The 19,966-nt window shown below is 43.3% G+C and overlaps 1 protein-coding gene across 3 annotated transcripts in view; it reads right to left on the reverse strand.

The window, feature by feature from the left end:
• Positions 1 to 3,977: 3,977 nt before the first annotated feature.
• AREL1 (apoptosis resistant E3 ubiquitin protein ligase 1) overlaps positions 3,978 to 19,966 on the reverse strand; it is a 43,978-nt gene continuing 27,989 nt past the window's right edge. For 2 of the 3 annotated variants that reach the window (XM_008060184.2, XM_008060186.2), the window contains exons 6-20: positions 18,262 to 18,431; positions 17,824 to 18,004; positions 17,385 to 17,632; positions 15,387 to 15,464; positions 14,170 to 14,311; positions 13,928 to 14,049; positions 12,565 to 12,640; positions 11,953 to 12,062; positions 11,095 to 11,274; positions 10,795 to 10,920; positions 8,697 to 8,826; positions 8,552 to 8,610; positions 6,341 to 6,430; positions 5,787 to 5,962; positions 3,978 to 5,710 (exon numbers count right to left, since the gene is read on the reverse strand). In XM_008060184.2, coding sequence (XP_008058375.1) covers positions 5,608 to 5,710; positions 5,787 to 5,962; positions 6,341 to 6,430; positions 8,552 to 8,610; positions 8,697 to 8,826; positions 10,795 to 10,920; positions 11,095 to 11,274; positions 11,953 to 12,062; positions 12,565 to 12,640; positions 13,928 to 14,049; positions 14,170 to 14,311; positions 15,387 to 15,464; positions 17,385 to 17,632; positions 17,824 to 18,004; positions 18,262 to 18,431 — 1,991 coding nt within the window. In that variant the 3' untranslated portion in view covers positions 3,978 to 5,607. The remainder of the gene's footprint in view (positions 5,711 to 5,786; positions 5,963 to 6,340; positions 6,431 to 8,551; positions 8,611 to 8,696; positions 8,827 to 10,794; positions 10,921 to 11,094; positions 11,275 to 11,952; positions 12,063 to 12,564; positions 12,641 to 13,927; positions 14,050 to 14,169; positions 14,312 to 15,386; positions 15,465 to 17,384; positions 17,633 to 17,823; positions 18,005 to 18,261; positions 18,432 to 19,966) is intronic. The other variant, XM_008060183.2, reaches the window with a different exon arrangement.

A 19,966-nucleotide genomic window follows, 5' to 3' on the forward strand; every position in this document is an offset into this window, starting at 1 on the left:
GGGGGGGTGTGTCTCCTTCAACTCTAGCATTCTTGAAAACATTATTTCCTAGTGAGATGTCCACCAGGATTTTGGCCTTTGCCAAATGGTGCAGTGTTTCATGCAAGCAGAGTTTTGAGACAAAAGATTCCTTCAAGTAAGTATTTTTCTGCAGACTTAGTTACCAGAGACAAACATCAGGGTATTGTGTAGTGTGTCTGACTTCATTCTAATTATTTCATTTGCATGCAACCTGTGGATTTTCCACCAAAGTGGGGGTATTAAAACTTCCGGATTTTTTTCCCTCAGTTATATCCTCAAGGGTGTCTTGTATTCTTTATGTAGAATCCAGTTAAACTTGGAAGCTACTTTACTAATTCCTTGGCACTATGGAACTTGCTACATGCAAAAGATTCTGACATCACTACTAATAGTTGTATCTCTTAAAATCTCTCAGCCGGGCTCGGTGGCTCAGCCTGTAATTCCGCACCTTGGGAGGCTGAGGTGAGTGGATTGCCTGAGCCCACGGGTTCGAGACCCGCCTGGGCAACTTGGAGAGACCTCATCTCTACAATAAAAAAAAAAAAAAAAATTAGCCGGGCATGGTAGCGCGAGCCTGTAGTTCCAGTTACTTGGAAGGCTGAGGCGGGAGGATCACCGGAGCCCAGCAGGTCAAGGCTGCGGTGGCCGGGAGCGGCCACTGCACTCCAGTCTGGGTGACAGAGTGAGACTCCAACTAAAAAAAAAAGAATATAATAATAAAAAAAAAAATCTCTACCCTGGATGAGTAGGGTCTTCTCTTCATAAATCCCAAGTACCCAAGTGACTGATAAGTAAACCAAGGTATAAAGTGTTCATCTGTCACACACAACATCATCAGGAGAACGTGAGGTAGAGTCAGTAAGCATGGTGGCCCAGTGCCTGGGCTGTTTCTTAGTTTAAACTAATCAGCAAGAGACAAACCAGAAATGTGGAGCTTGGGCTTTGAGATGAAGCAGACTTCTGTTCAAATATAGCTCTACCCCTTACTCACCACGGAACCCTGGTAGTTACTTATCCTCTCTGTGCCTCAACTGCCTTATGTAAAATAGAGTGTAGTTCGAGACCAACCTCAGCAACATTGCAAGACCTCATCTCTACAAAGAATAAAAAAAATTAGCCAGCATGGTGGCACACCACCTATAGTCCCAGCTACTAGGGAGGCTAGTAGCAGAAGGACGGCCTGAGCCCAGGATGTCAGGGCTGCAGTGAGCTGTGTTTGTGAACTCCAGCCTGGGTGACAAGTGAGACCCCAACTAAAAAAAAATTAATTAAATTTTAAAAATAAATTGTACATACTTCTATATCTTTTTGTACATACCTCTCAAAATAAAAGAAAAAAGGAATTATTCATTTTTAAATAAAAGTGTTACAGGATATCTGGAACTGGTCTTCAAGGTCTAAGTGAAACCAAAGTAGATGGAAGGAGCCCATAAGTTTCAAGCCACTTGCTGCAGAATCTCTACTGGGGTCCTAAGAGAAGTGTGGCTGGTCAGAGGCTTGAGCTCTATCTGCAAGGTCTCAGAGGTAATGGTGTACAAGAGGCCAAAGCTAGTATTTAGTGTGTTAATTCAAGAACATGTCAGGCATGGTGGCAAGTATCTGTTGTCCCAGATACTTGGGAGGCTGAGGCAAGAGGATCGCTTGAGCCCAGGAGTTCTGGGCTGTATGCTATGCCAATCAGATGTCCACAATAAACTTGGCATCAACAGGGTGACCTTGAGGGAATGGGGGGACCACCAGGTTGCCTGAGGGGTGAACCAGCCCAGGTCAGAAACAGAACAGGTCAAAAACAATCTGACCAGCTTCTTGAGTCTTAAGAATGACCTCATGGCTGGGCATGGTGCTTCATGCCTGTAATTTCAGCACTTTGGGAAGCTAAGTCAGGAGGATTGCTTGAGCCCAGGAGCTCAAAACCAGCCTGGACAACATAGTGAGAGCCTGTCTCTATTCAAAATAATAATAATTTTTAAAAAGGCTGGGTATGGTGACCCACGCTTGTAATCCCAGCACTTTGGGAGGCTGAGGTGAGAAGACTGTTTGAGCCCAGGAGTTTAAGACCAGCCTGGGCAATATGGCAAGACCACGACTCACCAAAAAATAAAAAAAAATAAAATTAGCCGGGCATGGTAGTATGGGCCTGTAGTGAGATCCAACTAAATAAATAAATAAATAAATAAGAATAGCGTCATGGTGGGCTGAAATCACTCCTTGATCAATGTCTATAGTAACCTACTAAAAGCCACAAGAGCAGCAATTTAAAAGATGCAGAAATATAAATAACCTAAAAATGTAGTTAGAAGGACAGAATTGTTTCATTTTTTAAGACCTCTCATGTTACTCAAGAGCTTGGTGAGGTAGGAATAGAATGAATGAGTGCAATTGAAAAAAGTTTTCAAGCTAAGATTCTAATTCACTGAGTCTAGGGGTAGGGACAAAAATCCATAATTATTTTTTTTAATTCCAGAGGGGATTTTGCTTTGATTTGCCAGCCTGGGAACCAATACACATAGCACCATGAGTACTTCCCCTAAGAAAGTCAGGTTTCCTAATACTTTTCCTTCTAGGCCCAAATCAGAGGCCTGGCTTTCTCTCTGCATGCTTACCCTTGATAGGAAGAGAACTGGTACCATCTGCCACCCGTAAACTTTTTAGGAGCAGCATTTTTGTTTGCCACTCCCAAAGCCCTTGCGGGCAGGTAGAAGGGATGTTAGGAGATAAATGTGTGACGGTATGAAACTCAGGAGGTATTACATCCAAGTGGTAACAGTGGTTATCCCTGGATAGCAACCAACCTGTTTCCCTTATACTTTTTCTTCTTTCCAAATTTTCTACACTGAACTTCTTAGGTTGTAAAACAGTAACAAATTAGTGTCTAAAAACTGATGAGAAGAGAGAGCTTCTGCTATTACCCGACCGGTTTCTTCCTTGGTTGCTGAGCACACACACTTGTCCCCACCACCCCCATGGTTCTCTGGAGAAAGACCACACTGGCCCTGCCTGGCACCAAGGACAGCAACCAGGGAAGGGTGAGAGGGCAAGGGCGGGACAGGCCAGGTCTCAGGACTCAATCCACCCTGAGTCCCACTTCAGGAGGAACGACGGGAGAAAAGCAGAAACATGTCTAAATTGTTTCCTTCCCTGCCCTCAGCTGAAGCCATGAGTCTCCACTGAAAGCATCTGCATGCATCTCAGTTCTTTAAACATGTATTTATTTACTGTACAAAATATTTACAGCACCAGCTGCAACTGCCTGGCCTTTCACCTGGCAGGACGAGTTTGCAGCAGGGCGTGGTATCCGCCAAATTTCCAGAAACACGCCGACACTCTCCTAGGTGTTCACTTGATGCCTGGTCCAAAGCCACTAAAAGGCCAGAAAGGGAGCTAGTCCCGAGTACCTGGGCCACAAAGGCATAAACTAAAGAACTGGCCAAAATAAAACACAAATAGAAAAGTGCCCAAGAAATAGCACACTGTCCCTTCTCTTCCACATATTGTACCTTCTCCCCAAATGGCGAGTATCAAAGCAGGATTAGAAAAAAAAGGGAAAAGAAAAGGCCAGAAAGGGTAAAGACACTTCTGAAGAGACTCAGGAGAGTAAACTGGAGAACAGAAAATCATAACCATACCAAAGGGCTCTGCTGAAAAGACGCTGGTTCCTAAGGACCACCACAGGGATATAGCTGCCCCAGCCAGGCTGCGATGGTGCCTAGGATGCTCTAAAAAAGTACTGTGGCCAGAGCTGGAAATGACAGATCTAGCCAGGACAAGCAACTCAGCCTCCAGCCTCCATCTCTGGAGGGAAGATTCCAAATCCAGGAGGGGAACATCTGCCAAAAACAGCAGAATCGGCCCACGTGCCCCTGCTGGCGGGGCCCAGGGGCAGGATCAAGTTTCCAGGGTGACGACTAAACTTTCCTGTACGTATCCAACGGGAAAAAAATGTCGGTGAGCAGCAGCACCTTGTCCTTGTCCCTGAGGAGAGCAGTGACCACATGGCATGGAGGATCTGGGGTGGAGAGGACCTGATGCTGGGGCCCCGGACCCCAAAACAAGTGAGGTCAGCAGCCATGCCAAGAAAGGACAAATGACGACCGCAAGGAGTGAGTCAGGCAGGTGTTGCAGCAGCTCAGGAGGGCATGTTGCTCACAGCCCTGGGAACAGGAGGGCTCAGACATGCTTCCAGGGGCCATGGCGTTACCAAGTCCTGCTTGTCTCAGGACTCTGCACTTGCTGGTTTTGGCAATAACAATGGCTTGTAGTAGTCTCAAGGTGAGTGCCCACGGGGAATGGTAGCTTTCAGCAAAGCCTGCTTAAAAACAAATCTGGGAAGTTGATGAGATGCTGAGTCCTGAAAAGTTTTCAATCAGACAGTAATGAAAAAGGTGTCACCTTCCAAAAGGCAGCGGCAGGTACCCTTCAATCTCCACTCAACAGTGAGCCTAATACGGCTTCCTCCCTCATTTCTGGTAACTGATGAGGCAAAAGAAGGTACCAAGATTGGCTAGATGTTTACTAACATACCTCCTCCACGTCTGTCCCAGGGTCCTGACCCCAAGAGCCAGTGATAAGCACTTAAACTCCTGTTCCTGTTCCCTTGTCTCAGTGTTGCCAGAGAGCACCAAGCACAGAGAGAAGCAGGGAAGCTGGCATGCTGTTCTCCCTGATCCAATCCTTTGCTACAAAATATTCTTCAGCAGAATTCTAAAGAATCCCCAGCTTTTAGGAGACTACCTAACTTGGAGGACAGCGGCCCGACCCAGCCACACCTCCGTGCAAACAACAAACAGGGTAAGGCATCAGTAGTCTTCAGGCCAGCCACGCACCTAGGCATGTACCACGGACCATAAAGGAGAACTGCACTGAGCACTGGAGGCAGAGCCCAGCTCCTATTCACCTTCTGGGTCTATGTGCTTTTCTCACTGACTGGAACTCAAGAAAAAGCTTACAGTGTTCTTCTCTATGGATTAATAATCATTTACAGAAACGCCTGAAGAGAAAGTGCCTTTTCCAGTTCTGACACCACACTGTGCTAACACAGTGCACTATGAGTCCTCACTAGAGGCAGTCCGGTCCACGGTCTGTGCCTGCCACCGTGGCTCGTGTGAGCCACCTCCCATGCATGTCTCCCCTGGTTCCTGATGAGAAGAGGCAATCACCCCACCCAGGGCAGGACTCAGGGCCAGTCTGTTCAGGCAGTGAGGGCCAAAGAGGGTACCTCCATGGAGCATGAGCAGGGGGAGTTGGGGCAAAGTGCGGGCGTAAGGCTCTCCACACATCCCCCTTCCATCAGAACTGGACTCGGTCACCTCCCTCAGCTACGCACATCTTCAAAGGACCAAATGAAATGACAGCAGCACGGTCCTCTTCTCTGACCAAGCAAAGAGCTCAGCTGACGTACCATGCCCAAGTGGCCTGTGCTGGACATGGGCAGGGAGAAGGTGAGGTGAGGATGAATACTCCAGACACAGGGAGCATGCGGCATCTTCCAGCTGATGGCTATGTGTCAGGGTCAGTGGTTATGATGTCTGTCAACATGCACCCAGAAGCTCCAGAGAGCATGGGAGACGCGTGGACACAGGAGAGTGGTCAGAGCATGCCAAAGCCCTCGCAGCCCTCGCTGATGGCCAGCTGCAGCATCCTGTGCACTTCTTCATAGGAGTCATATGTGGGGAGGCACAGCTGGTTAAAACTGTAAGGGCAAGCAGAGACGTGATTAGCTCACACCACGAGGAGCATGGGCATCCGTCAGGCAGTCAGACACCTACCACGTGTGTGCTGTAGGCAGCGTGCTATGGGTCGGAGCGGCAATAATCTGAAAGGAGGGACAGAGGGCGGCAAAGCCTCCAGGCGGGAGCTGAGAGGAGCCTGTTGTGAACTGGAGCAGCCGAGCCAACTCCTCCTGGGTCAGACTGGAAACCACCGTCCAAAACCACCTCATGACCTGGTGGGAGAACACAGGCTAGGATCACAGACATATAGCCTAGGGTTTGATCCCTGGGAGAAGGAACCTAAGAGGCTACATCCCAGTCCCAGATTTTGGAGAGCACAGGTAGGAATAAAATCGACCTCTCCAGGAATGGACATTGTCACAAGATCAGCAGGGTAGCCACTAACTGCTTGGTGCTGCTTTGCACTTCCACTTGGCAATGCCTGGGGCAGTCAGCACGCAGCCCTTGGGCCTCAGGCTCCCTTCCACTTGTCTTTTCCACACATATCATTTCTTCCCAGATAACATGTCAACTTCTTTGAGTCCTCTACTTTTTTCTTCTTTCCTTATAATCTGCTACAAATCCAACCCAAAGTAGTTCAGCCCACTTACCTTTTCTCTGAAATGCCACGAGCCACCAACAACTACTGCATGGGCTTTGAAGTCAGACACACTGATGTCTCCAGTCCCACACATCAGCAGCTGGAGAAAAACATTGAGGTGTTACCATGATGATCAGAGGGACAAAGGCCTACCATTAAGGTCAAAATTACCCATGTTGAACATGTAAAATGCAGAATAACAAAACACCAGGAAGAAGACTGAAGGTGGGGTCATGATGCCAGAATACTGCTTTAGGAAAATGAGAACCGTACAGCAGACCAATGGTTGCTAACCAGTATGGTGAAAACCGTACAGCTTCTAAAAAAATATAAGATATCTGTGGCTCAACCTCAGACCTACTGAATCAAATTCTCTTGGAACAGGTTATGAGCTTGTGGCATTTGAAAATGCTTCCTGGGTGTTTCTGATGAGCACCCTAATTGACAATTGCTGCTATAGATTATTCCCAATTGAAACAAAGAAAAAACAAGTGCTTCCTGATTGTGTGCTCTGAACTTGACCTGGGAATATCAGGGAGAAAAGGCCAGCAATTCCCTCCGATAACCATCTATAGCCCCATCTGTGGAGTTACCAGATGGCCCTTCCTTCTTCCTAGGATCCGTCCTGCTTTGTGGGCTGAGCTTCAACTACCTTCCCTTCAGCCCCGCCTGTACTTGCTCAGACACATTCAAAAGTGTGCCAAAAGGTGAGCAGATGAATGGCCGGCCTAAGAACCCTCAACATCTTGCTAAGTCCCAGTTTGGTTCAGGACGCAGCATGTTACTTAAAAGGCTGCAAGTACTCACTCAAGAGCCATCGAGAATGACCAATCCCCAACAGGAGATTGAAAAGCCCAGTTGAGATTGAAAAACTTGAAAACAACTTCTAAGCTTGTGGAGAACTAAGCAGGATGGTAGAACAACTGTAAGAGACTGTGCCCTTCCTTCTCACTTTCATAAACTTACAAATGCTTTGCTTAATGACAAAACAAAACTTACCAGGAGCTACTCCCTCAGCTCCCAAATTAAGAGCACTAGGTGATAGGTCTATCAGAAACTTTAGACTGAGACATGGAGAGTTCATTTTGTTTTTCATATTGGAGGTACAGAATGTGATGAAAATTACAGAAGATTCTGATTCTTGTTCTTGCAGCCAGTTCATAATAAGAATTGGGCAAGACCACCTGAAGCTGCTTTTTTCCTCCCCCCCCTTTTTTTAAGGGTCGCACTCTCACCCAGGCTGGATGCAGTGGTACAATCACAGCTCACTGCAGCCTTGAACTCTTGGCCTCAAGGGATCCTCCCACTTCAACCTCTTGGGTAGCTGGGACTACAGGCATGCACGCCCAGCTAATTTTTAAATTTTTTGTAGACATGGGGGGTCTGGCTATGTTGAGCGAGCTGGTCTCAAATTCCTGGGCTGAAGCAATCCTCCCACCTCAGTCTCTTTTCTTCAGTTTTTAAAGAACTTCCTCCCTAAAGGAAAGTATTTGCAAAAACACACTCCTCATAAAAGCTTCGGGAAGTTAAAACTAATAAACTACACTGTATCATCCTGTATAGCTATATCATCTGTGAGGACCAAGTAAAGACAAACTAGTTTTGTCTGCCCACACCTGATGGGGACTCCAATTATGCTAATTATAAAATGGCATTTACCATTTTATGCCATTTTTTGGTTGTTACAGCATCTGAAATAAAACTATATTTACTATATATGTAAAAATATATCCACTATGGTGTTATGGTCTAATACTTTGAAATACGATCCCATCTTTTGGTTTGTCTCCCTCACTAGAATGCAGCCATAAGGTCTGGACAGTCTCACTCACTGCTGTCTCTCCAGCACCTCCAAATATGTGGCATACAGGAAGTACTTAATATATACCTGCCCAAATAAATTAGAATATTCCCTTGAATGTCATAGGATTTTATGAAGACTATACACGATGCTAGCATTCTTTACTACTCAACCAGTATCAATCATATTTGAAGAATAAATGAGTATTATCACTCTTTATAAATAATTAATGATTCATTCCTTCCTAATTTTCACATTCTAATTTTTTGAGAAGCTGAAGAAAGGGTTAGTGAATGGGAGAGTAACAAAAGTGAAAGCAACTCTTCCACAAAGAGCTTTTGTACTGCATCTCCTAGAGGTGCTCCTGCGAGTATGCCAAAACCCAAGTCATGAGTACAAGTCTGAACCATAAGCACTTACCTCAAGCTCATTCTCATCAAAAATAGCCAGAAGGTTCTCTGGGACTAACTCATTCAGGCCTGAAACAGAATAGTCAAGTTAAAGCCATTTCCAAATTGTGGTATAGGTATTTTAACCTCACTGCCAAGAATGGACGGGATCCCACCTTTCAGGAAATGTTCCACCTCCTCCTTCACTTGACTGGCCAGCCGATATTGGGCCAACAAATTTAAATAGAATATTTTATTTGCATTGGTGACTGGGGTTTGAGCTCCACCTGTCATGAGTTCTACAACCTGAAATAGGAAGCAAAAGACAAAAAGAGGTTGTGAATTGGTTGGTTTTACTTAGTTGGTTTTACTTAGTTACTAAACTTCACACTTGGTTTTACTTAGTTACTAAACTTCAGGGTTCCCACCACTAGAACTGTATTCTGCCAGTCACTATTTCTGACATGGGTGCCTGGGTGAGGTCTTCTCTGACCTGGTCAAGTAGTAGTGACACAACAGGAAGATGCTATCATTCCTTGTTAGTAATATTTTAATCTACGATCCAAAATTAAGCCACTACTGACCTCTTCTCTGAACAAATGAGAGTAAATGCAAAGAAGTTTTTTTTTAAGTCTCAGAAACTCTAAGATGGGAACAGCTATTCCCACACATTCTTCTATCTCTAATGTGAATCAACAGAAAGGCACAGCTTAAACTTGGAGAGCCTAGGTTCTAATCTCAGCCCCGATGCTAACTTGCTACAGACCTTCAGCCACTTAGCTACGTGGGCCCTTGTTTTCCTATCTACAAAGAAAAAGTCGAACAAGCTGCGTGAGTCTCAGATAGAATTGGCATGCCCCAATCAACAATTCCTAACAGAATTTTGAGGGAGCCTTGAAGCACTGTTTAAAACTACTACCCTAGAAAAACTGTTTCACACCAAGGTTGTCTCAATAGATGAATGAAATTACAAGATCGGATTTTAAGGCCTTGACAACAGCATGGTAGGAACTGCATGTTTCTGCACAGCAGGGATTCTCAAGAAATCTAAAAATGTATAATTTTTTTTGTTATTATGTGCAATTCTGAACCTTTATTTTATGTAAGCATTTCTATCTAACAGCCTAAGAAATAAATTATTAAGTTTTAGTATTCACATTAAACCCAATTAAAATGAACACTCCCTTAGGCCTGAGGATTCTGAGTATTCTATTGACCAGCTGCCTTGCTATGTTAGGCTGGGAAGGCAGGATCTGACTCCTGCACAAAAGCAGACAGCTGGGATTCCCACAATTTTCAGAAAGGGTATCTGATTATCAGTAGAGTGGTACCAGAGGTCACAATTTCTCAATCATTGCTATTCTACATTTAATTATATATGACTGCAACTTCAGCATCATCATGTATCATTTAAAACTGTAACCCCACAATATAAACAGAAGCACATTTTCTTTTTTTTTTTTTTTTGAGTTGGAGTCTCACGCTGTCACCCAGAAAATGAGTAACCACTGCACTATAATGTTTTTTAGTCAAATATTCATCTCCCTGCTCACAGCCACTTCAGCCTCCACCTGTTGGGCTCAGGCGATCCTTCTGCCTCAGCCTTCCAAGTAGCTAGAACTACAGGTATGTGCTACCATGTCTGGCTTATATTTTGATTTATTGTAGAGACGAGGTCTCACCAAGCTGCCCAGGCTGGTCTCGAACCCCTGAGCTTAGGCAATCCTCTAGCCTCGGTCTCCCAAAGTGCTGAGATTACAGGCTTGAGCCACCGTGCCTGGCCAGAAGCACATTTTCATCAAAAAAACCTCTGGCCAATAATCTTCTAATAAAAAGTTTAAATTACAGTAGGAGTCATATATACCACATCACCATTGCTAATGTTGACAGAGATATAGCCACCTCTTCCAAATCCACCAGGATAGTGACACCGCACTATCACTCAGCTCTTCTCCACTGGAAAGCAGGAATAGATAGCCTAGGTGGGCACACGTGTCTTTGTTCCACTCCATCGGCTAAGATCACGAAGCATGGGCTCCAAGCTCTAAAGCTGTGCTGTCCAATATGGCAGCGGCTAGCCAAGAGCAGTTATTTAAATGTACATTAATTAAAATAAAATAAAATGAGAAATTCAATTTTTTGGTCACACTAGACATATTTTGTGTGCTTAACAGACAACACAAATATAGAACATTTCATTGTGGAACATTCTCTTAGGGTTGCTCTAAAGAAGCTGGAGAGCACGGGACCCAAGGCTGTAGTCCTCTTTCTCACCTTTTCCAATTGACCTGATTTGTTATATTTCTCTTCTGCAAAGACCAATTCCATCTCACTCATGTCATTGTTGAGGATAAAACAAACTTTAGATTTATAGAATTCTGGGTCATCTGTTTCAAAGTACTGAGGAGACAGAAAGACACAGAACAAAACATGAATTACTCCTGCCCAGAAATAAAATTTGTAACAGCTTAGAACTATTTACCCCTTCAACCTGAAGAGTAATAAGCTCAGGTGGAGAGAATCCTGAGTAATGGCCAGAAGTCCTCAGTAGAAAATGCACACCTAAGATGTTACCTTGTAATGCATCCGTAGTCCTATGATTTGGGCCAGGAAAGAACGAGTGAAGCGAGCTCGGACCAACTGCTTGTAGCCTCCTCCTAAAGAAGACTCATAGAGACATTTGCCCACGAGCCTCCCTGCAAACTCATACATCTTCAGGCGTAGATGAGCAGGGCGATTAGGATTGGGATGCACCTGTCCAAGGAAGACATCAAAAGACCCTGGGCCATTTTTCTTCAAGCCTAGTCTTGGGAAGACCCTCCCTCCCCAACTTCTTGACAAGGAAGCAAGAATTTCGGTGTGAGGATCACAGAGCCCATCCAAATGACACGAATTTTTTGGTAGTCACAACCGAGTAATTCAAAGTGACTGGAGGATAAAGGGCAAATACAGATTTAAATGAAGTTAAGAAACATATTAAGCTTGTGGTCACTGGATGAGCATGGAAGTTCATCAGTAGATGTTGCAATACCTTTTCCTTAAACCAGAACTTCATTCAACTAAATAAAGTCCACTTCTCTACCCCAACACCGCTATCTAGTCAAAGATCTAGTTCAGAAATCATTTGCTTCAGGTATGTTTTGAGAAAGTGGCTTTATTGTTAAAATAACAATGAGTAACCACTGCACTATAATGCTTTTTAGTCAAATATTCATCTCCCTGCAGTCTCTCTTACTTTACTGATGAAATAATGATGGCAAAGAGGAGGGAGACAATCTGATTGCCTCACATTTTAAGTAGCAAAAGTAAGAAGAGGACACAAGTAGGCAGACTCCCAGGATAATTTCATAATTTCAAACCCTTCTTAGTCTGTTCATCACAACACAATCCACATTTCCCACCCACCCACTCACGGGGATGCCACAGACTCACTAATGCTTGGTTGTTGTCACTGAACCGAGTGAAGAGCTGATTGGTGGTATCAAAGAGTGCTTTGCAGATGAGCTCAAACCATTCCCGGCGAGGCCCTCCCCAGTCCAGAGCTGAAAAGCATAACAAAAATAAATAATGCTTGGCCTACTTCCTCTTATCACTTCCATTCATTGAGTCATCATTTTACATTTTCCACTTTCTCTCGATGCTAATACCCTAATATACTCCACTGCAAGTCACCTGAGCTGTGGTCTTTTTTTGTTTTTAGTCCCACCCCTCTCTGTAGGATTAGGTAGGGTAATGTCCCCTAACATGGAAACACAGGACATCAGAGGTCCCAGGAAATGGACGTTTCTCTCACAGTAACCAGGTTCAGACTCTCAGAGCTCTTCCTCAGGTCTCTGAAGGCCTGTTCTCCCACTCCTCCACACCATCTGCCAGTAAACACCACCCTTTCTCTTGGCTAATGGTTCCTTTCTCACTTGGAAAAAGAAGCTTGGATTTTTGGGGGTGGTAGAAGGTAGGGGATTGGTTTTGGTTTTCTGTGGAGGGAAAGCTAGAGAAAGGGTAGGGATGAATATAAAAAGATGAATATAAAATTTTAGAACTGACCTTCTTCATCCTGGAAAACCACCTCAAAGTTCTTGCTCCAATCTGAAATGGAGAAATTCCGAGTGGCTTTCAGAGACTGAAAAGAAGTGAAAGGAAGAAAAACTGTCAAAACATAGGCTGGCATCCCTCAGCTGTTACAGACAAAAAAAACAAGAGCATGTCACTTTTTGCTGAACTAACTACCACTACCTGGAGGAGATAAATCACTCATAAACAAGCTTGAATCATACTACCTTATAGCTAAAATGCACATCTCTCCAAAGAAATTTAAAGTTTTAAAATATAATCTCTCTTGCCTTTGCACCAACTTGTTAAAAAGTTGAAGCTGTTCTTTTGTTTTTCACCTTCATTTTATTAATAAAAAAATTCTTGCCTAAAAAAGTAAAAATGACTTGAGTCAGGAAGCTGTAAGCAAGAGAACCAAGGAGTCCTGGTTTTCAGCAAAGTACAATCTATTTACTAGACATTTTTATCCACAAGGCTGGGTTCAGAGAGAGAGGCATGCCACCCGGAGAAGGTGGATGAGAAAAGGGGTTTCCAGTTGTGCCTCAAAGAGCCAACCATCACAAACACTTTCTGGACAAGGACCAGGCTGCCTCATTCTTGGGGAATGTAAAAACTATGCCAGTGTCTGTGCAGTAGAGTCAGACACACATCAGGTGTTCCTTTTTCATCAGACCAAAATGACAACAAAAATCATTTCCTTTTACTCCAACAAGAGCTCTTCTATTCCAGGGATTCCTTAAGAACAAGACCATCCTTCTGAAACCACTACTTACATCTGCCCTATATGGGAGTTCCACGAGACTGCTCAGGAACAGCTTCAGTGGATCTGGAGGCCAAAGTGTCAACTAGTCTCTCCCCTTAAAAACACACCTCCAAAAACTCTGCTCCAAAGTTAGTATAATGAAATAGAAGAACAGTCTTTTACAAATGTATTTAAAGAGAGAAATTTAGGTCTCATAAAAACAATAACCTGCAGAACACAGTCAAGTACTAAAGAGGTTCATAATGCTGGGTGCAGTGGCTCACGCATATAATCCCAGTACTTTGGGAGGTGGAGGCCAGAGGATTGCCTGAGCCCACGGGTTCAAGATCAGCCTGGGCATTATGGCGAGACCTTGTCTCTACAATAAATCAAAAAATTAGCTGGACGTGGTGGCGTGCACCTGTGATTCCAACTACCTAGAAGGCTGAGGTGGATGGATCACCTGAGCCCAGCAGTTCGAAGCTATGATGGCTGTGAGCATGCCAGTGCACTCCAGCCTAGGCAACAGAGTGAGACTCCAAACCCCCTCCCCAAAAAAGAGGTTCATAGTTGGAAAACTTTGGCATCTGCTTACAGAGATAAAACTTTACGCACCGATTCCAACAAGGCGTGTCTGCTGACCTTCAGGGTGACTTTGGAATGTGGTCTTTTCACATGGACCTGCCGAAGCTCTCGCTGGAAAAAGTTCACTTTGTCTTGAAAAGTCTCAGAGCCTCCTGAGGAGCAGCAAGATCCATCAAGATCGCAGCCTCATCACAAGTCCCACCTCTCCAGCCCCAACTTCCCAGGTGGCTGGAGTCGTGATCTGTCCTATCAGCACCCCTGTCCAGTCTCACCTATGTTCTTATGGAGGGAGCGAATGAAAGTGGCAGCTAGAATGTTCCTCTCCTTACAGCTGAGTTCCACAGGAGGCTGAATGCCATCATCCACCACTAGTGTGAGAAGCTTATGGACAGGGTCAGGGCCAAGGTAGGAAAACTAGCAAGGAAAAAAAAAGTTAATCTGCAAGAGCTTCAAACCCAGCAAAACCTCTCCACATCCCTATTCGTTCGTATCAACCAAAAAAACAAACAAAAAAAAACAAAGTAAGCCTGTTTTCTCCATGTGAGAACCTACCAAGAGAATATCACCTCGTTTTTCACCTTATACTCTACAATTCAAATCTTATTTTAAATTATTTTAGTTATGGAAACTGCCTTTAGCAAAGATCACAGAAAAACTACAGACCTTCTTATAAAATGTAAGAAGGGTGACTGTTGTATGAATGTATAAAATAGCAAGAAATGAATCCTCCAAACTGGCTGAAGGAAAATGATTTTTTTTTTTTTGAGTTGGAGTCTCACTCTGTCACTCAGACTGGAGTGCAGAGGCCGCTCCCGGCCACTGCAGCCTCGACCTGCTGGGCTCTGACGATCCTTCTGCCTCAGCCTTCCAAGTAGCTAGAACTACAGGCATGCGCTACCATGCTCGGCTAATTTTTGATTTATTGTAGAGATGAGGTCTCGCCAAGTTGCCCATGTGGGTCTCGAACCCACGGGCTCAGGCAATCCGCTCACCTCGGCCTCCCAAAGTGCTGGGATTACAGGCTGAGCAACCGAGCCTAGCCAGAAAATGATTTTTATAAAATGACATATTCAAACCTTTGGCAAAAGTTTAGATTCCAAAAGCCCAGAAAAGTTAAATAAACAAATTTTGAAAAATATATGAGAATGCCGCTTCTAAAAGAATCAGCTTCACACACTGGGAGACTGAACTTGGGCCAGAATTGCCAATGTCCTCTCTATTAACCCGGTTTGCAGGCAAGGATGACTGTTGAGGCATTCTGAGGAGCTATTAATTCCTGTGTCTGTAGATATGCACCCTTCTAGAATGTATACACTGTTTATGCCATTTAGTGAGGAGATAACAACCCTTTCTTTATTTGGCAATGAATCCTGTGTGCACAGTGAGAACTTCCAGAAATACCAAAAGCCCTTCTGGGAAAAAAGACAAGGCTGACACATTCCAGAACTGAGGCCTGCTCAGCATGAACCAGACACATGGTACAGCTTACTTTTGTTCCCGGGCACACTCGGAAGGTGTAGAGACGCCAGGGGATGATTTTCAGGTAGAACTCCTTCACTGAGAATTGCTATAGGACCGACACAGAAAATGAAGTGAATGAAAAAGAAAAAGGCTCTGGTAGGTACTGCAATTCAAATGCCACAGTCTCTACATTTCTCATGATAACCTTTTCCTTCCATTACACAAAAGGATAACTTAGTACTAAAATCAAATAAACATATCAACTCTATCTTTAAAAAGGCAAATTAAAAATATTATTCTAACAATGCAGTTTCACACAGAGACACTTCATAATTGTAACTCAAGTTTTGCTACAATTTCTAAATATCTGAGATCAGGCTTTCACTTTATGAATAGAGAACATTTCATCTAGAAACAATCAAAATCTCTTTCGGTTTAGCCCAATACTGTTCAGAATGACTTCCTCCAAGTCCCTGGACAGAGAACACCTGAGTCCACACCCACTGCGTCATCTGTGTTTTAACAGTACCAAGGCTGCGCCAGGGAGGGGAGGTAGGAAGATGAAAGGTAGGATGGAAGGCAGTTGGTGGGGGGCGGGGGCGCAGGACGGGAGGGTTCATCTCACATAAAAGTTAACAGAATATCTCATATAAGAATAAAGAAGGGGCTCCTTAGGCCATTTACAAAAGAGGACAAGAATGCAGTATTTTTTTAATCTAGAAGAAAATCTTTTTATCTGAATGTACAAATCATTTTTTTTTAAATGTATTTATTTTAAAAACTTTTCATTGGGCCAGGCACAGTGGCTAACACCTATAATCCCAGCAATTTGGGAGGCAAGAGGATTGCCTGAGTCCAGGGGTTCGAGACCAGCTTAGGCAACATAGCGAGACCTTGTCTCTACAAAAACCAAGAAAAATAAGCTGGGTGTTGTGGCACGCACCTGTAGTTCCAGCTACTTGGAAGACTGAGGAGGAAGGTTTGCCTAGGCCCAGCAAGGTCAAGACTGTGGTAGTCATGATTGTGTGACTGCACTCTAGCCTGGGTGACAGAATGAGACTCCAACTCAAAAAAAGAGAGAGAGAGAATTTTGGCTAGGGACAGTGGCACATGCCTGTAATCTCAGCATTCTGGAAGGCCCAGACAGAAGGATCACTTGAACCAGGAGTTTAAGACTAGCCTGGGCAACACAGAGAGATCACATCTCTACAAAAAAACAAAAGAAAAAAATTAGCCAGGTATGCTGGCACACCTTAGTCCCAGCTACTCAGGAAGTTAAGGTGGAAGGTTCCCTTGAGTCCAGGAGGTAGAGGTTGCAGTGAGACATGATCATGCCACTGAACTGCAGCCTGGGCAACAGAGTGAGACCTCCACTCAAAAAAGAAAAAGAAAAAGAAAAAATTGCACACTTTATACAAAAGAGAAAGCAGCATAACGAAACCATCAGCAGCTTCAGTATGATCAGTCACCCCTTTTCACTCACTCCCCCTACCCACTCCCTCAGTACCATCAGTCCACACAGAATAAGCTGAATTTTAAAAGAAGAATGGTACATAACAAAGTGTTCTGAAGTAAAACAGAATTATAACTCAGTTTGGGTATGAGACTATAGAAATGTAATGGGGAGTATCACAGAGTCTTATTTTTTATGAGGACTAACTGAATAAGAAAATACAAATTTTAAAAAGAAACTTTAACACAAAGTGCCTCTTCTCTCAGGGGCTCGGGAAGTTCACCTTCACTTCTCTGCCAAAATTTCTTTACTCCAACTTTGTAGCCTGATAGTGATATTTGCTTGTTATAGTTTCATGAATACCACAGAATGACAGATCAAATTGCTTCAGTACAGCATCAGGAGCCAACAATGATTTTTATACGAGCAAGAAATTCGTAGTGGTTAAAAGTAGCCTTTGATACAAGTCAGCAACCTTGCCCAGATACTCAGACTCTGTGGTTTCTGCTATCAAATACCAATTACACACAGGCTCAAGAAAGGGGGTTTTAAGGCAAGAATGGGAGCTCTAACCTTTGGTGACACATAGCAGTACACCTTCTTCGGTTTCTTCACCTTCTCAGGAGTGTGGCACTCAGAGGGCGAGTCTTCATCTTCATCCTCGATAGCAGTGGAGGGCCGGCGCTGGGAGGAGCTCATGTGCATAGGTGGAAGGTGCCACGGGGTGCTGGCACAGTTGGTAGCATTATAGAGATAAGCCTCAAAGTAAATGCTCACACCCGAAGTGGATACGTTGCGTTCGACAATATTCTTCTCATTCTCTAAAGTACAGTAAGAAATAAGATTTAAAGTAGGAGTCGGGGAGAATTACCTGTCACTAATCCTTTAGTACACAAGAAACCAAGCCAAATATGACTCAAATGTCAAATGTCCGTGAGGTTGGACAAGAGTGCAGACATGCAAAGAAGTAGCCAAGGAGCACGACTAAATCACACCTTTTCTTTCAACTCACCGCTTAGGACAATAATGTCAAATTCGCCATTATTGATTGGCTGATTTTGGTATGAAATGCAGGCATGGAAGCAGCCTCGAGAATGCAGGGTGAGTCGTAAGAACACCTGGCAAGTCTGCCTATTGGATGTCACTGACTTCTCAAACGACACCCCAGTACTCTCTTCTTCTTGAGGGCCCAGCTGAGGGAAGAAACAAAGTATCACTTAACATGTAATATTTTCACTGTTTACAAGGCAATTTACTCTTTACAAAGAGCTTTCCTATCTACATGATCTAATCTGAGGTTCTCAACTACTAATGAGACAGGTATTGTCAGATGAAGAAACAGCACAGAAGTCAGGGAAAAGGAGATAAGAGATGGAAGTGAATTGGAAGAGAAGGAGAGAAAGAGGAGGCTGCTCTCTCCAGCACACAGAGAAAGAGAGAGGCTACTTACCTCATGAATGGACAGGGTATAATTATGCTCATCTCTCAAGGACGTGGAATTATTGGTAGGATTATCATACTCATCTCGGGGCACTATTTGAAGGGTGTGTGGCTGCCCACAAGTCAACACGAGAGTAGAAAAATGGCACACAATTTTGGTCTTGGAAGGAACCACCATTCCTGGAACAAAGACAATGGAATCTAACATTTAGAGAGATGCTCTTCAAGGCAAAAGATCTGCTCAGTGAGTCCTAGGTTGCCAGATCCCCTCCCAATTCCCAGGGATAAATACCACTGTTAAGAGGAAGAGAAAAAAACAGAGAAATGAATTCAAATGAACTTTGGGACTCATTCTTACAAATTCTTAACCACTGCAAGAACTAAATAAAATAAGAAAAGAACTTGGAGGAAACAGAACTGAGAGTCACAGAATTAGTGCCGAGAGTCCTCTGGGGACCTAAGAGTAAGCAGGCATCAGAAATAAGCACTGAGTAATCACAAACAACCAACAATGCAAAAAAAAAAAGAAATGCGTGCAAATATTACAAAACATGTATAAGACTTGTATGCTGAAAACTCTGAAAATGATGAAAGAAACAAAAAAGATCTAAATAAATGGAGAGCTATACCATGTTTATGGAAGATTCAACACAGTATAGATGTCAATTCTCCCCAAATTAATATACAGGTTTAACACAATTCTTATTTAAAATCCCAGCAAAATCACTTACAGATTTAGACAAGAGTATTCTAAAATTTACATGGAAAAGCAAAGAAAGTGGAACAGCTAAAGCGATTTTGAAAAAAAAATAAAGTGGAACTTCCCAATTTCAAGACTTACTATTAAGCTTTTGTGGTACTGGTAGAGGGATGGACACACAGATTAGTGGAACGAAACAGAGAACCCAGAAACAGACCCCCACAAACATGTGCAACTGCTTTCTGAAAAGGTGCACAGGCAATGTAATGAGGAAAGAGCCTTTTCAACAAATGGTGCTGGACAACTAGACATCTGTACGCAAAAAATAATAAATAAACCTCGACACAAATCTCACATACAAAAATTAACTATCATGACTATAAATACAAAACTATAAAGCTTAAAAATAAAAAAAAAAAGAAGAAAATCTTCAGGATCTGAGACCAATCAAAGAATTCTTAGACACCAAAAACATTGACCATAAAAGAAAAAAACTGGATTTTATCAAAATTAAAAACATTTGCTCTGGGAACAATTTTGTTAAGGGGGATAAAAAGAAAAGCTATAGATGGGGAAAAAATATTTGCAGACCACATATTTGACAAGGGACTAGCATGTAGAAAAACAACTCCCAAAACTTAACAGTAAAAAAAACCCAAAAAATCCAACTAGAAAATGAGCAAAAGACATGAAGAGACAAAAGGATATTCACATGGCAAATAAGCACAAGAAAAGATGGTCAACATCATTAACCATATGAGAAATGGAAACTAAAAACACAATGAGATACTGCTACACACTTATTAGGAAGACTAAAATAAAAAATAATGACTATATATATATATATATATATATATATATATATACACACATTTTTTTTTTTTTTTTTTTTTTTGAGTTGCCTGTCGCCCAGACTGGAGTGCAGTGGCCGCTCCCGGCCACCACAGCCTCGATCTGCTGGGCTCCGGCAATCCTTCCGCCTCAGCCTTCCAAGTAGCCGGAACTACAGGCGAAT

The sequence above is a fragment of the Carlito syrichta genome, unplaced genomic scaffold, assembly GCF_000164805.1.
Source record: "Carlito syrichta isolate Samal-C Ts95f unplaced genomic scaffold, Tarsius_syrichta-2.0.1 Scaffold304554, whole genome shotgun sequence".
Lineage (NCBI taxonomy): Eukaryota > Metazoa > Chordata > Mammalia > Primates > Tarsiidae > Carlito > Carlito syrichta.